The following is a 15,000-nucleotide window of genomic DNA, read 5'->3' on the forward strand; positions in this document are numbered from 1 at the left end:
GGTCATCAAGTATTTTGATAAAAAATATGAAGCCATTTTTCTTCAACCCTATCAAATACAAATAACAAAATACTATTTATGACCGCCGCGCAGCGAAGCGGCGGTCATATAGGTTTAGTCAGAATTTTTTTTTTTTTTTTTTTTTTTTTTTTTTTTTTTTTCTTTTTTCGCATGCCCAAATTTCCGTCAATGAGTCCCCGGGACACTGAAAGACCGGGTACACGAAACTTGGTGGGCATGTAACCCCACATGGATAGCATGGAACCATCGTTTTTCGTTTTGATCTGTAGCCCCCCCCGCTGGACTGGACCCCCCGAAAGGAGGGTAGGGCAGACACAGTTTTCTGTGAATATCTCGAAAACCGTAGGGTTTAGGAGGACCATTTTTTTTTTTGTATGTTGATCTCAAGGGGCCATGTCAACCCATTCCATAACCACTCATTTCATGTATAGCGCCACCTAGTTAAACACAAAAAAAGTAAAAATGAGGTGTTGTAATTGAAGGTATCTGTGACCTAACATAGTCAAAACTGCACGAAATTGGAATTGTAGGATCATTATGACACCCTCTGTATGCACGCCAAGTTTCGTGGAATTCCGTTCATGGGGGGCCACACAATAAATTAATTTATGTTACTATACACCAACTGGCCTGTAGGTGGCCGGAGACAGTTTTCTGTGAATATCTCGAGAACCGTAGGGCCTAGGAGGTCCACCTTTTTTATGTATGTTGGTCTTAAGGGGGCATGTCAACCCATCCCATTACCACTTATTTCATGTATAGCGCCACCTAGTTAAAAATTAAAAAGCAAAAAAGTGGTGTTTTCATCTCAATATCTCTGGCTGACAAGGTCAAAACTGCACGAAATTAAAAGTGTAGGATCATTATGACACCCTCTGAATGCATGCCAAGTTTTGTGTACTTTCGTTCATGGGGGGCCTTACAATAAAATAATTTATGTGTACATTTAGTGACGTACACCAACAAGGATTCCCGGACACGAAAGACCGGGGTACACAAAACTTGGTGGGCATGTACCCCCCACATGGATAGCATGGAACCGTCATTTTTCGTTTTCCATCTGCAGCCCCCCCCCGCTGGACTGGACCCCCCGAAAGGAGGGTAGGGCAGACACAGTTCTCTGTGAATCTTTTATGGTATGTTGGTCTCAAGGGTCCACATCAACCTGGCTCATAATCACTCATTTGTGATTTGCCCCCCCCCCCCCCGGTAAAAAATGAAAATCAGTAGGATTAAAAGGAAAGCCAAAATAAATATTCATCATCATCATCATGGCTGCATTTTCAGTATTGGCGAGAAGTAGTCGTTTGTCCACTAGATGGCGCATCGTTGCAGTGAGACGTAATTTTGTTGGAAGTTAAAAGTGGGTTGGAAAAAACAATGGACTCTTCATACAAGGACTGTAATTTACCGCAGCGAACATCTATAAGGATAGGACGATGTTCACATGAAGTGTAATTCCCATTTCTTCTTGAAGCCGAAATAAATCTGAGGATGTTTATCGGACATGCTTGGTTTTTACTGCAGGTACGTTAATCTTGTAATATCAATAAGGGACCTAGGTAATGTTACCGTTAGCGTTGGTTGAGTGATGGAGGCATTTGATTTATTGCATTTGTAGAAAACTATACATGCGGTTATACCAAGCAAATGTATAGCAGCACTGTTTGTATCTTTCGACTGTCATTTATTGCACGTGCTACAAAATCATTCTGTGCAATGGAAGATTTACCAACGTTACACCCGGTCTGATACAGTTTTGCTTATACATGCGTGAGACTGAGACGCCTGTTTATTTTGTTTTAAGTGCGTGCAGGGTGTGAGAGGGGAATCGATGTGCTTTGATTACAGCTTGGTAGTTGTAGTCTGTGAAATTAAAAAGCACGTGTGTGTGAAGTATCCAAACAATGACACCTTCATTTCATTATGGCTGCTTTAGCAAAACACCTTAAGCTACTGTGTAGTGGGTCCCATTTAGAAGTGGCTACTTCATTCGCGCTTTCCTTGACTCATGGAGCTGCGTGAATGTTATTACAACTTTTCGCCACGATATGACAGTTTAAGTCCGCTTGATACTGTAAGGCGTAAGCCATTGGTTTCCAAAGGAGATTTTATTTGTGTCGCCAGCATAGCCTATTGACAATTTATGTTGTAAATAGGCCTACCTTATAATCCTACCTGTAGCTTAGGGAAGCTTTCTATTAGGATCTAGTTTGTTAGTTACCGTTTTGTCATAACTCCCTGATGCATTTTTGCATTTAGAATAGCCAGAGCGTGTATATCTCAATCGGAAAAATTAAACAATATCGGGTGCCTATGGACTAGGCTGGGTGAACCCAGCCTGATCTGCCCGCTATTTATTTTTTGATTTCTTAAAAGATTGAGCTTGGTCTGATGAAAGCCAGACTAGCCATGGACCTCAGTTAAACAATGCAAGGGAACATGAATCAGCCTATATTTGCACTAACAATAACGGACAAAAGCTCTTCAACTTTGGCCCGTTAAAATGTGTATGAACAGTCTAGCGACGCATTTCATCAAGGCCCATTTGGACATGTCAGTTATTTGCACCACTGGTTAGATGTAAAACAGCATTTCGTTTCAGACTAGGCTACTGTTACTTAATTTGTGCATTAACAATAACGTTTCAGACTACTGTTACTTAATTTGTGCATTGACAATAAAGTATTACATGAACTAAAGATGACTAAAATCTTATGTAGAAGAAGAAACATTCACAAAAAAATCCATCCATCCAAAAATGACCTTTGTTTTTGATAGCTGTTGAAAAACGGCATGGAACTGACAGAGATGTTTTTGTTTAAAAATACATAAAAAAAAAAAAAAAAAATAAATAAATAACATTATGCTGATACCTTTTGCTTTTCCCCAAATACAATGTAGCCTACAGGTGGTAAGTGACCTTTCATCAATCCAGTTGCAATGGATGAACTGTGATGAACTGCCCTACTTGAGATTGTTTAGAGATTTTTAAAGGTTTTATAACAATTCTACATCTTCTTTGGCTATTCTACAATCTATTCACCTTTTCAGCACCAGTAGGGTACTTTCTGTGCAGCCGCACACACACACTCAGGCATGCCAAACAAGCATACACAAAAGTTTCAAGAGTGGGGGATGGAGTAAAATATGGAGACAAATTGAAGTGTGATTTATTTTCGCGGAACGGATGTACAGGACTGAGCGGCGGTCATATTTTGTACCGCTATGCGGTACATCTAGTTTTTATTTGAAATATGTAATACATGTATCATAAATACTGCACATCCCTTGGAGTAGACATCACTTGTTCTGGGATACCATATTTGTTTCAGGAGATACTGTATGCAAAATATATTCTTAATTCAGTTATATGGTAGCATTTAATTGTTGCCACGGCGACCATTAGGGTTTTTTGATAATGGTTTTATATCTGAAAATGTCCAGGGCTCCAGACTGTACAAGTTCACCGAGTTTCATGCCTTTATGAAAGAATTTGACCTAATTTTCATATATCCCCCTGTACTAGGAAAGTTCAGTGCAGCAAAGGTGCAGCTTTTGGCCATTGACCTATTGCAGAAATAATTCCAATTTTGACAATGTCCACCACTTCGGTGGATCGGCATCTACAGTAGCATAGCGGAGTACAACATGCATACTTCGGTCAATAAAGCGATTCCTCTTCAATGCCGTTCCATGCATGTATAGGTGGAGAAGGGCCGTAATCCAGTCAATCACCTAGTTGAGCTGAGCTTCACTGTGCATGTATACATACTGAGTGAGTTACACAACAGGGACTTATCTTACAGAAGCGTTATGCTAGCTTTTTTGCTGATACTGTTAAAAGCTTGCTAACATGCTAACCGACATATTTTACTTATGTTGGCAAAATCATGAAGGCGCTTTTCTCCAAAAAGCAACACCTGATGGTTTCCTGATATCAAAGGTTGTTGCTTGGTAATTTTTCTTTGACCTTTTTGAAAAGAGAACCAGAGTGCTACAAAGGTCTGTCCCCAAAAGGGACAAAAATACTGTGGAGTATTATATTGGAGTTGAGGGCTGGCAGGCCGAGGATCAGAAAGTAGAGAGAGGGAGGAGAGGGAGAGAGGGAGAGAGGGGAGAGAGAGAGAGAGAGAGAGAAAACCTGAAAAAAGATGGATTGAAAAGGTTTAGTAACACTTGAGTGACAGGGGGAATCCTGAGAATCTGCAAACAATGCAATGTAATGGTGAAAAATTGGCACGCAGGCATGGACCACCCCCCCCCCCCCCCCCCCCCCCCCCCCCCCCACACACACACACACACACACTAGGGGTTTCCTTGGCAACTAGTTTAAATAAGCCTGAGTCTGTGTTGAGCATATTCTCATTTTAGAATCCCTCTCTCTCTCCCTCCCCTCCTCTCCTCAAATTGGCATCATCTCTGTATTGGCAATAAAACACAATATGGTCTTTTTGCTCCTCTCTTCCTCTCCCTCCCTCCATCCCTCTCCCCCCACCCTTCCCTCTCTCCTCTCTCTCTCTCTCTCTCTCTCTCTTTCTATCTCAGAGTCTCTCCACCACTAAATTGGCATTTCTGTACAGAACAGAAGGACTCCTGTTCCTTGAAATGATGTCATGAGATGTATTGAATTCTGTCATGACTTCATTTCAAGGAGTTGGTTCTGAACTCTGTGCAACCGAAGCCTTTATTGTCAAGTATCGGTAGTTGTGTTACACCAGCCAATCCAGACCAGATTTAGCTCTGGTGGAACTGTCATGACATGCTTTTAGCGGTGATAACATCCACAGCTTCACTGTGTCCTCAAGCGTGTTCATGTGGCAGTACTGAACTGAGCCACCTGTAGGCGCTGATGAGCACATTTTGCTCACATGGAAAGTATGAAGGCAGATATCCCACAATTCAAAAGTTTAAAATTCCAGGTCATGTCATATAAACATTGAGGGTGTGAAGGTCTGAGTGCAAACTCTGTCTCTACATATTCCTCACCTCAGGTTTTGAAAGTGTAAAGATGTTTTCTCTTCCTTAAAATTCATTTGAATTAAAATGGCTTTGTTGGCATAAACAACAACAATAAATAAAATAATTAATTGAATGAATGACTTGAATAAAGATATTAGCACCTCTCCTCTCTCTCTCCTCTTTCTCTTTCTCTTTCTCTTTCTCTCTCTCTCTCTCTCTGTGTGTGTTGCCACTGCTGCTCCATTTTTCTTTGTAACTGTTTTTTCCTGTCACTGTATGCTAAATGTAGCTTAGTCTGCGCCATTAGAGTACAACAAGCCCAGCAGCCCTGACAGCCATCATCAGAATAATGACACCGCTCAACAATACAGCAGTAACTAATGCTGATAACGGCATTGTAACAGAGATGGGACGTCCATCATCTGCAGCAGCACAGCGACAGCGTCTCTGGTGATCTCATGCTCCCCAGGCCCCTGTGTGCGTGCGTGCGTGCGTGCGTGCGTGCGTGCGTGCGTGCGTGCGTGCGTGCGTGTGTGTGTGCGCGTTGCAGTCAGTGTGGAGCGGAGCGCTGAAGTAACGGTGCTGTGTGTTTTGTTTCACCCCACAGGCTCGGAGGAATAATCTCTGCATACAAATAGTCCCTGATGAAATAGATGAGATCAAGGTAAATCTCTCTCTTCTTTTTTTCCTTCTTTCTCTCTCCTCTCTCTCTCTCTTTTCTTTCTTTCTTTCTTTCTTTCACTTTCTCACTCACTCTCCCCTCTCCACCACTCAGCACGCATTTCTATTTTTAGTCTTCCATGATCTTCCCCATACGAGAACTAGAATATTAATGATGTATGTGTGTGTTTGCGTCTGTGTGGGTGTATACAGTATGTGTGTGTGTGTTTTCCCCTTCTCTTTGCATTTCCTCAAGTGTAACTCAGTCAGATGGGGAGGAGAGATGATAGCATAGTATGGTGTCTCCAGTCACAAGGCACCATGAAAGCACACGCATGGCTTAGTTATCAAGCCCGAGTTGTAACCAAACCTCAATGGAATACGTTTGTATAAGGATCTCTCATCACAAATTGAACTGTAGCGTCTACAGATCATTAAGCAGAAGAGAACACTTATGAATGGAATACCTGTAGCTAGGAATGCTGATTAGATGTGATGTGATGTGACATGATACACTGATTATTGTATAGATACATATTTATGTTAATGTTGGATTAATGAAGTTAATGGCCTTGCTCAAGATCACTTTTGATTGGGAAAGCACTCAAAGGTGTGTGTGTGTGTGTGTGTGTGTGTGTGTGCGCGCGTGTGCGCCTGTGAGTATGTGCGTGCACGTGTGTTTGTGTACGTGCGTGCGTGCGTGCGTGTGTGTGTGATGGTACAGGAAACCCTGGTGGACTGGTGCGATGAAAAGGAGCTCAACCCTCATCTTGACCACCGGAGGGACTGGCTTTGCCCCACGTGATGTCACCCCCCGAGGTACAGGACGACCCCCCCCTTTGTGTTTGTGTCCATGTGAGTGTGACTGCAATGTGCATGGGTCTCTGTGTGTGTGTGTGTGTGTGTGTGTGTGTGTGTGTGTGTGTGTGTGTGTGTCTGTTAAATGTGCTTGTCTGCTTTTCTTCTCTGTCCCTGTGTGTGTGTGTGTGTGTTAAATGTGCTTTTCTCTGCTTTTCTTCTCTGTCCCTGTGTGCATGTCTCTGTGTGTGTGTGCATGTGTGACTGTTTATGTGAGAGCATACATGTAGAGTTGTGTCTGTGTGTGCGTCTCTCTCTCTCTCTCTCTCTCTCTGTTTGTTATTGTCTCTACTGCCTGCATGAACATATGTAGTTGGGGAGAAAAATAATAATTTTACACATTCTCCAGAGAATCTCTGTATCCTCTCTCTATCTCTCTCGCTCATCTCTCTTTTTTTTGTCTGTCTTTCATTCTTTGATCCATACCATCTCCCTCCCCTCTGCAACTAATGTGTGTGTTTAAACTGCCATTCAACTCAAGGGCACGCAGTATCATAACTGTATATGTGTGTGTGTGTGTGTGTGTGTGTGTTTTCTCTCGTGTTCTGGTGCTCTTCCCTCACAAACACAGTGTTGTATTTGTGTGTTTGTGTGTGTGTGTGTGTTCAGTATGTTTGGATTCAAAACCAGTAATTGGTTTTACTGCGGCTAACTGTGGATGTGTTTATGCATGCATGCAGAACTGTACATGACGTCATCACATATTGAAATGCTGAAAGTTCTTTGAACAAAAATTCTATTCTAGGATTCTAGGATTCTAGTCAGTTGACATACTTGGCCAGGTCTTTAGAAACTTTAGTATTATTTTGCCAGTGTGCTTTTGGGTTGGTATCATGCTAGAATATTCCTCCTCTGCCAAGTTTTTGGGAGTCTCCTTGCCAGCCAGTATTCTGGTATATCCACAGACATCTTGATGCCATCTCTAGATCATCATGCAGCCCCATATCGACACACTCCCACCTCTGTGCTTCACTGTCGGGACTGTTTTGCATTCACTGGGGTCGTCTTGGCCAGATCTCATCTGACCAAGGAATGTCCTCCCGATATTTATCTGTATTCTTTTCGTGTTCTTTAGCAAAATTTAGTAGGTATGGGTTTTTTTTTCGTTCTTTGGACGTCGTCCATAAAGGTTGACTGGCACTGTCCGAAAGTCTAACGAAAGTCAAAATTCAATTCGCTAGAAGAGGGTGGATTTTCTCTCAATTCACATACTAGGTATAAAGGCATTTGTTCCATTTCTACCTACCTACGTGTTTCCGGCAACGTTGTCCTGGCGACCTCACATTTTGATCCCACCAGCTGTTTGGACCTCTTCCCTTGATTAGATCATTTTAATTCCCATAACACAGTGGATAGAAATCTTCATTTTGAATGGAAACTCAGTTAGCGATCACATGTTTATTCACATTTGTTGCATCAAGTTTCTACTTTGAGACATTTTTAATTTTTGTAGTATCGGTTTTTGATTGTTCATAAGAGGGAAATAACGCAATTAATGAAAGACAATACAATGTATAAATCATTTGACATTTAAGTGATATTGCATAGGGGTACACTCACATCTGTTGTATAATGTACCTGAAATATACTCTAGATATATGACTGATTCAAATGACTGAGGCTCTAATTCTTGTGTAATGCAAAACCACTCACTGCCCACCACTTAGACAGCAGGGCATCTTCAGAGGGGCCAAGCAGGCATCATTTGTGTAGAAAGCACTCCCCCTGTTGGAGTTTAGCTACATGTCATAGCAGCTTTTAAAACGGGACTTTTTCTAAGGGGTAATGAAAAGAAATCTGTTCCCCAGACCCCAATATAAGCCAGAGTCCACATCCTAGCACTAAATTAGTAGTTTGGTAATAATTGTCAGGGGCATACGTTCAAAGGAAAGAGAGAAACATATTCAACCTTTAGGGGAGACGCTTTACATTTGAAGAAATGTGAAGTTATGCATCATCCTCGTGCTTATGTGGTGTGGGAGGACTAAAGGCATTGGTCCCTAGTGGCCTCAATAAAGCAGTAGTATTGACGTGTGTGTGTGTGTGGTGTGTGTGTGTGTGTCTGTGTCCTCTCTCTTTTCTTTCTCTCTGTCTCTCTCTCTCTCTCTCTCTCTCTATGTGTGTGCAGGCCACCAGAGAGGTCATTGAGAGAGAGGCTCCAGGAATGGCCTTGGCTATGCTCATGGGATCTCTCAATGTCACACCCACTGGGCATGCTGTCCCGGTAAGTATACCCCCATGAGAACACACACACACAAAACACACATGTACTTGCACACAATGTAGCACATATACACACACACTCTCACACCGAAACACACATATACTTGCACACAATGTAGCACATATATACACACACCACACACACCCATACTCACACTCACACATAAAACACATTTAATACTTGCACACAGTACAGCACACATACACATCCATATGCTACCCATGCACTGATGCTAGCTGCTGGACACACACCACTCTGATATTAAGTGCCCGTGGTGTTATTTTACAGGCCGGTCTGTGGCATCAGAGGCAAAACCTTAATCATTAATCTGCCTGGAAGCAAGAAAGGGTCACAGGTGAGTAGACATAACTGTGTGAGCTTTAGAGCGTGAATGAGTAAGTGAGAGTGTGTGGGATGCATGGCATCTATGCCAGCTTTTGTTTGTGTGTGTGTGTGCGTGTGTGGGTGTACATACCAGTGTTCCCATACATTGACTAATCTGTGGCGGGGCTCACAGATGAAAATTCTATGTTTAGTTTTAATTTAATTTAATTTAATTAAAATATAAGGTCGGTTCCCGGCGCCGTCAGGTGTGGCAGCCTACTCAGCAGCTCCGTGTCTTAGTGTTTTGTTTCTACGTCTTTGTACTACTTTTTGTTTACTTTTTACTTCGCAACTTTCCTTACTGCTTAGTTGTGTTTTTATATTATATACTTTAATTACTCTTTCTGCTGTTAAAGAATGTGTTTGTGTTGTATGTATGCTGCTGCTGAGACCTTGAATTTCCCCTGGGGATCAATAAAGTATCTATCTATCTATCTATCTATCTATCTATCTAAATCCTTGCATTGCCATTGAGCTGCACTTTTAACGCACGCAGCCTTTCCTTGCCCCGCCCCGCTCTCTCTCGTAGCCCGCTGCCCCCCACTCCTCTGCATGTGCATTTAACAAAATATTCACGATTGTTGAAGGATTGTTGTTGTCACATACAGTAGAAGCATTGCATAGAAGACGTCTGGCTAAATTGCTATTAAATTCGCTTAGCATGGTGGCCATGCTGCGCAAATTTGTTCAAAACTGATGCATTGAAGTGAACTCTCGCTAAGGTCTTATCACAGCATAGTAGGCTACATTGAAGAGACTAAACTAAGTTAAGTTATGAAATCAAGCAGTATCTCAAAGCTAACGTTAGAATACTGTTTGGATGTCGAATTTAGTATGCTTAGCCTACTTCTAAGCTGCTTGTCAATTTCGTTGAAGGGCTCATTTTATTGACTCTGACACTGAATGGTTTGCAAAATCCCGATGTAAATGGAAAAGTGTTTTCCAAAATTCAAAAGTGCTTGTCCCAAGGAGAAGTACGAACCTTTATTTTAACTATGTAGAAAACGTTATGAATTGCATCCACACATCAGCAGCCTTTCAACTGTGTTACAATTGCAAGGGTTCCCTCAAACGTCTTAAAGTGACAGGCACTCAATTAGACCTATACACTACCAAGACGGTCTTAATACCCCCCCGTTGTCAAAGTCAGCTACCGCCACAAATTGAATCCAATTCACACTGCATACGTTTGTGTGTGTGTGTGATACAGATAGAAAGAGTGAGTGTGTGTATGGGGTGCATGGCTCACATCTGTGCCAGCTTTTTGTTTGTGTGTGCCTGTGTGAGCATTTTCTATGTTTACTTATTTCGACAAATCTTTTCATTTGTGTATCTCTGTAAGAGGCTTAAGATGTCAGGTGCTCTCCCTTCCACTTCCCCAACACTGAGCTCTTTCCCTCGCTGTCCACACACACACACACACACACACACACACACACACACACACACATACCATATCACCACATCAACCATGTCATCACACACAAACCAACACTGTACATCACTACCGGAATGCACACACAGAAATGCATAGACATCAAAACATCCCATATTAACATACTGTATACTGTACACACACACAATCAAATCAGTACAAACACAAACATGACAGTCTACAGTCCTCTCTCTCTCTCTCTCCTCTCTCTCCTCCTCTCTCTCTCTCTCTCTCCTCTCTCTCTCTCTCTCTCTCTCTCTCACATGTACACACACCAGCTCACCATTACATGCATCACACACACACCACACACACACACACACATGCTCCCTCAGTGTTAACATTGTGTCCAATCCTATTACGGCAGCTCTGCTGAGAGTGGTGGTGATGCGGATGCAGCATAAATCGGCCTTACCCATCAGGCCCGGCAAGTGGTGGCCGCTTTGATGTGGAGACCCACAGGCCCGAGGGGGGGATTAAACTTTCAAGAACCCCATTATGCTCACTCCCCGCCCAGATACAACCTCCTCTCTCTCCCTCTGCCTCCCTTACACATACTCTCTCTCTCTCTCTCTCTCTATCCTCCATGCACACACACTCTCTCTCTCCATCCTCTATGCACATGCTCTCTCTCTCTCTCTCTCTCTCTCCCTCCTCCTTCTGTCCATCCTACACACACACACACACACCTCCTTCTCACTCCACACTCGCTCTCCTTCTCACCTTCCTTCCATTTCCCTCCCCCTCTCTGTGTTTCCTATGAGTTTCCTCCATGATATATCTTAAGTATCTTTTCCTCTTTCTTTCCTATCTTTCTCTCCCTTTTTTCCCCTCTCTCTTTCCCTCTTTCTTTCTCTCTTTCCCTCTTTCTTTCTTCCTTTCTTTCTTTCTCTCTCTTTCCCCTCATTCTTTCCCTCTCTCTTTCCCCTCTTTGTTTCCCTCATTCTTTCCTTCTTTCTTTCCCTCTCTCTTTCTCTGGTGTCCTGGTCCTGGTGTCCTCTGGTGTCCTGTCTGGTTCCTCTCTCTCTCTCATGTTGCACCACACTCATGTGCAGAGCTGTCACAGTCTCAAGCTCATGCTGTACGTCCCATGCATGTTTTTTAAACGTTTCCCCTGGTGGTTTGGAGAGTAAGATGAGGTTTCTGGTGCAAAGACAATGAAATCATCACCAAAGCGAAAACAGCGTCTATGTGCCCATGCTCCCAATGGTCCGACTTGTATGTCATGTTTAATAACACACTCTTGTTTCCAGAGCAGAGAATGTCATTGTTAGTCCCTCCGTAGAATTTCTATTCCCTCGTTGACATTTAGAAGGAGCTCTGAGTTAAAGGAATAGTGGAGTGGAGGAACCTTTTTCTTTTGTAAGATCGGAAAAGACGTTGGAATAACCATTACCAGAACAGTTGTCCCTGTTCCATATTCGTCCAGGAAACCCCTCTAGCTGTGCTGTGTCAACCTTTTGGACCTTCACTAGCTACCCCGTCTGAATGCTGTAAAAACATCGGCAAACTCCCTGCCACTCATGGCGATTAAATAGCGATTATGAAGATCACGAGGACACTCTCTCTGCCCACTTCATTGTGTTCTTAAAAGCAGGGCCTCAGGGTGTGCCGGCTGGCCGGCCGGGCGGATCGCTCACACTGTGGAGAGCTGTTGAGTGCTACTCAACGACGCTGTGGGCACCTGCAGTGCTCTGCGGAGCTCCTCTGTAGCCAAGCGGCTCGTTAGAGGTGCGCAGTTCTGCTAACGTTAGCAAGCTCATGAGGTAGATACCGAAGAGCACACATACTGATGGAGACAGATGGTAGTGTGCGCTGAGCTGCTTTGCCCTAAATCACTATGGATTTACCTTTTTGTTTGTGTGTGCCATATGTTGTACCTGCTGTATAGTCTTGTTTGTGTGTGCTATATGCTTGTGGGGCCAAAGATGAATTTTCACAGCAGTGGACAATAAAGTTCTTGCTTAAATGCGTAATGTGAGGCAATGTAAACCGTAATATAATGTATGTGTAATATAAGGCAATAATATGATTTGAGGCAATAACAACTTTCATTTCCTTTCTCCTCCCTCTATCCTATCCTTTGTCCGTGACCCCTAACCCCTGACCCCTGACCCCAGGAGTGTTTTCAGTTCATTCTGCCGGCGCTGCCGCACGCCATCGACCTGCTGCGGGACGCGGTGGTGCGGGTGAAGGAGGTGCACGACGCGCTGGAGGACCTGCCCTCGCCACCGCCACCACTCTCCCCGCTGGCCCGCGCCCGGCTTGGGCAGTCCGCCCCGGCAGACCGAGGACAAGGGCGTCCAGTGTGAGGAGGAGGACGAGGAGAAGAAGGACAGCGGCGTGCCGTCCACCGAGAACAGCGCCTCCTCGCACATCACTGCCGCCGCCATTGCCGCCAAGGTAAGCCTTCGGCCTGTGGCAGTCAGAGACCTGTTTGTGTGTCTGTTGGTGTACACGGGGTGTGTCCATTGGTGTTGGGTGGGTGTGTTTGGTTGGGTGGATGTCATAAGTTGGTGATTAGTGATTGTTGGTGGAGCATCAGGAGGGAGAGAGGTGGGAAAAGCTGTGCTGAAGTCTCTTACATACATACATACATTATCTAAGCATTGGTCCCATTGTGTGAAATGTATGTTGTGTTTCCGTGTTTCCATGACCTCATGTTTCTTTTTAAGTTTCTTTTCAGTGGGTGTTTGTGTGTGTGGTGTGTGTGTGTGTGTGTGTGTGTGTGTGTGTGTGTGTGTGTGTGTGTTCATGCGCATGTTTTTGTGTTGGTGTGTGTGCGTGCACATGTGTTTCTATGTGCAGCTCCACACCTGAACCATGTCCCTCTGTTGCCTCACCTTCATCATCAGAGCATGAAGTTTTACCCCAATCACGCTGTTGTCATGGCAAAGGGTGGCCAGTACACACGCTCGGCCTCCTCCCCCCTCCCCCCAAACATTTCACCTGTTCCTGTGGCGACCAGCCGGTAAGGCCCCACCCACTGCCTCACAATGCACCCTGACCACTCCAATCACATCACATCTGGAGAATGTTTCTGTTGTCTGATTTGTTATGGTTCGTCCAGTCACGCTCATAAGCAACATTGGAGTCTAAATGATCTGTGTCAAGGTTCACACAGTAAAGGTGGAAAATTAGGATGGCACATACAGTTGTGCTCTTGTGATGTACACTGAAACATCTCCCTCTCTCTCTCCCTCTCTCTTTTCTCTCTCTCTCTCTCTCTCTCTCTCTCTCCCTCTCTCTCTCTTTCTCTCTCTCTCTCTCTCCTTCTCTCTCCTCTCTCTCTTTCCCTCTCCCCCTTTCTCTCTCCCTCTCTCTTCCTCCCTCTATCTCTATCTCTCCCTCTCCCTCTCTCTCTCTCTCTCTCTCTCTCTCTCTCCTTCTCTCTCCTCTCTCTCTTTCCCTCTCCCCTTTCTCTCTCTCTCTCTCTCTCTCTCTCTCTCTCTCTCTCAGATCCCGGGACTCCATCATCTCTCGAGGTGTCCAGGTGTTGCCACGGGATACGGCCTCCCTGAGCACGACGCCATCCGAGTCTCCCCGCGCGCAGCCGTCCCGCTTCTCCACCGCCTCCTGCCCCACCCCCCAAGGTAAGAACACTCCTCATCCTCCTCCTCCTCATCACTCTCTTCCTCTCCTCCTCCTCTTCTCCTGTCACCCCCTCTATTCTCTCCTCTATTCTCTCAGCCATCTCCTACCCACTTCCACCACTTCCTGTCTCTCCATCAAAATAAGAACTCCTACTCTCTATCTTTCTTTCTTTCTTTCTTTTTCTCAGTCACTTATTCCTTCTTCCCCCCTCCTCATCCCCTGCTCATTTACCTCCCCTACTCTATACTTCTTCTGCCCTCACTCCTCTCTTCTCTCCCCTCTCTCTTTCCATCTCTCTTCCTACGGACACATCTCGGCTCTTCTCTCACTTGTATTTTCTGACGGCACAGCACATTGTGTGTGACATCATCAAAAAAGCGCCACCCTCTCCCTGCATACTCTTCACTGCCCCCACCCTCCCCCCTAAAGAATCTCAGATCCTAACCTTCTCCACCCCCCCCTCCTCTGCTGCCTTAACATTCTGCATTCATCCCCCTACAGCATGGAGCTCTGCCATTGGTTGGCCACTTTCTAACGGGGTGGAGCATTGACTGTCAGGGGTGGGATTACTGTACCACCTCAGTTGTTTTGGAAGGGAGTTTGTTGATTGGATGTTGCAGTCATATGGTTTTTCAGCTAGATGTTCAACTGTTCATGTATAATTCTATCTCTAGCATTTTGATTTAGTTTTTTTTCCCCCCCAACAGCATTGTTGATCCAAATGTGACTTGGGATTTGTTTTCAGGAGTGTTGTTCTGTATCTTATTGTTCATGTGTCCATGTTGCCAGGCTAGGCTTTGTGTTTGACAGGAGAGCGTGTTTCTGAGGGTGTTGCTTTAGATTTGTTGGAGTGATGGCATCC

General features: G+C 44.4%; 1 protein-coding gene across 1 annotated transcript in view; it reads left to right on the forward strand.

Annotated features, from left to right (window-relative positions):
• Positions 1 to 15,000, forward strand: part of gphna (gephyrin a) — an 84,919-nt gene that overhangs the window by 39,801 nt on the left and 30,118 nt on the right. Inside the window, 5 exon segments of the mRNA XM_042073472.1 lie at positions 12,665 to 12,793; positions 12,795 to 12,947; positions 13,400 to 13,450; positions 13,453 to 13,511; positions 14,004 to 14,131. Of these exon segments, the coding sequence (XP_041929406.1) occupies positions 12,665 to 12,793; positions 12,795 to 12,947; positions 13,400 to 13,450; positions 13,453 to 13,511; positions 14,004 to 14,131 (520 nt within the window).

The sequence above is a fragment of the Alosa sapidissima genome, chromosome 19 (assembly GCF_018492685.1).
Source record: "Alosa sapidissima isolate fAloSap1 chromosome 19, fAloSap1.pri, whole genome shotgun sequence".
Taxonomy (NCBI): domain Eukaryota; kingdom Metazoa; phylum Chordata; class Actinopteri; order Clupeiformes; family Clupeidae; genus Alosa; species Alosa sapidissima.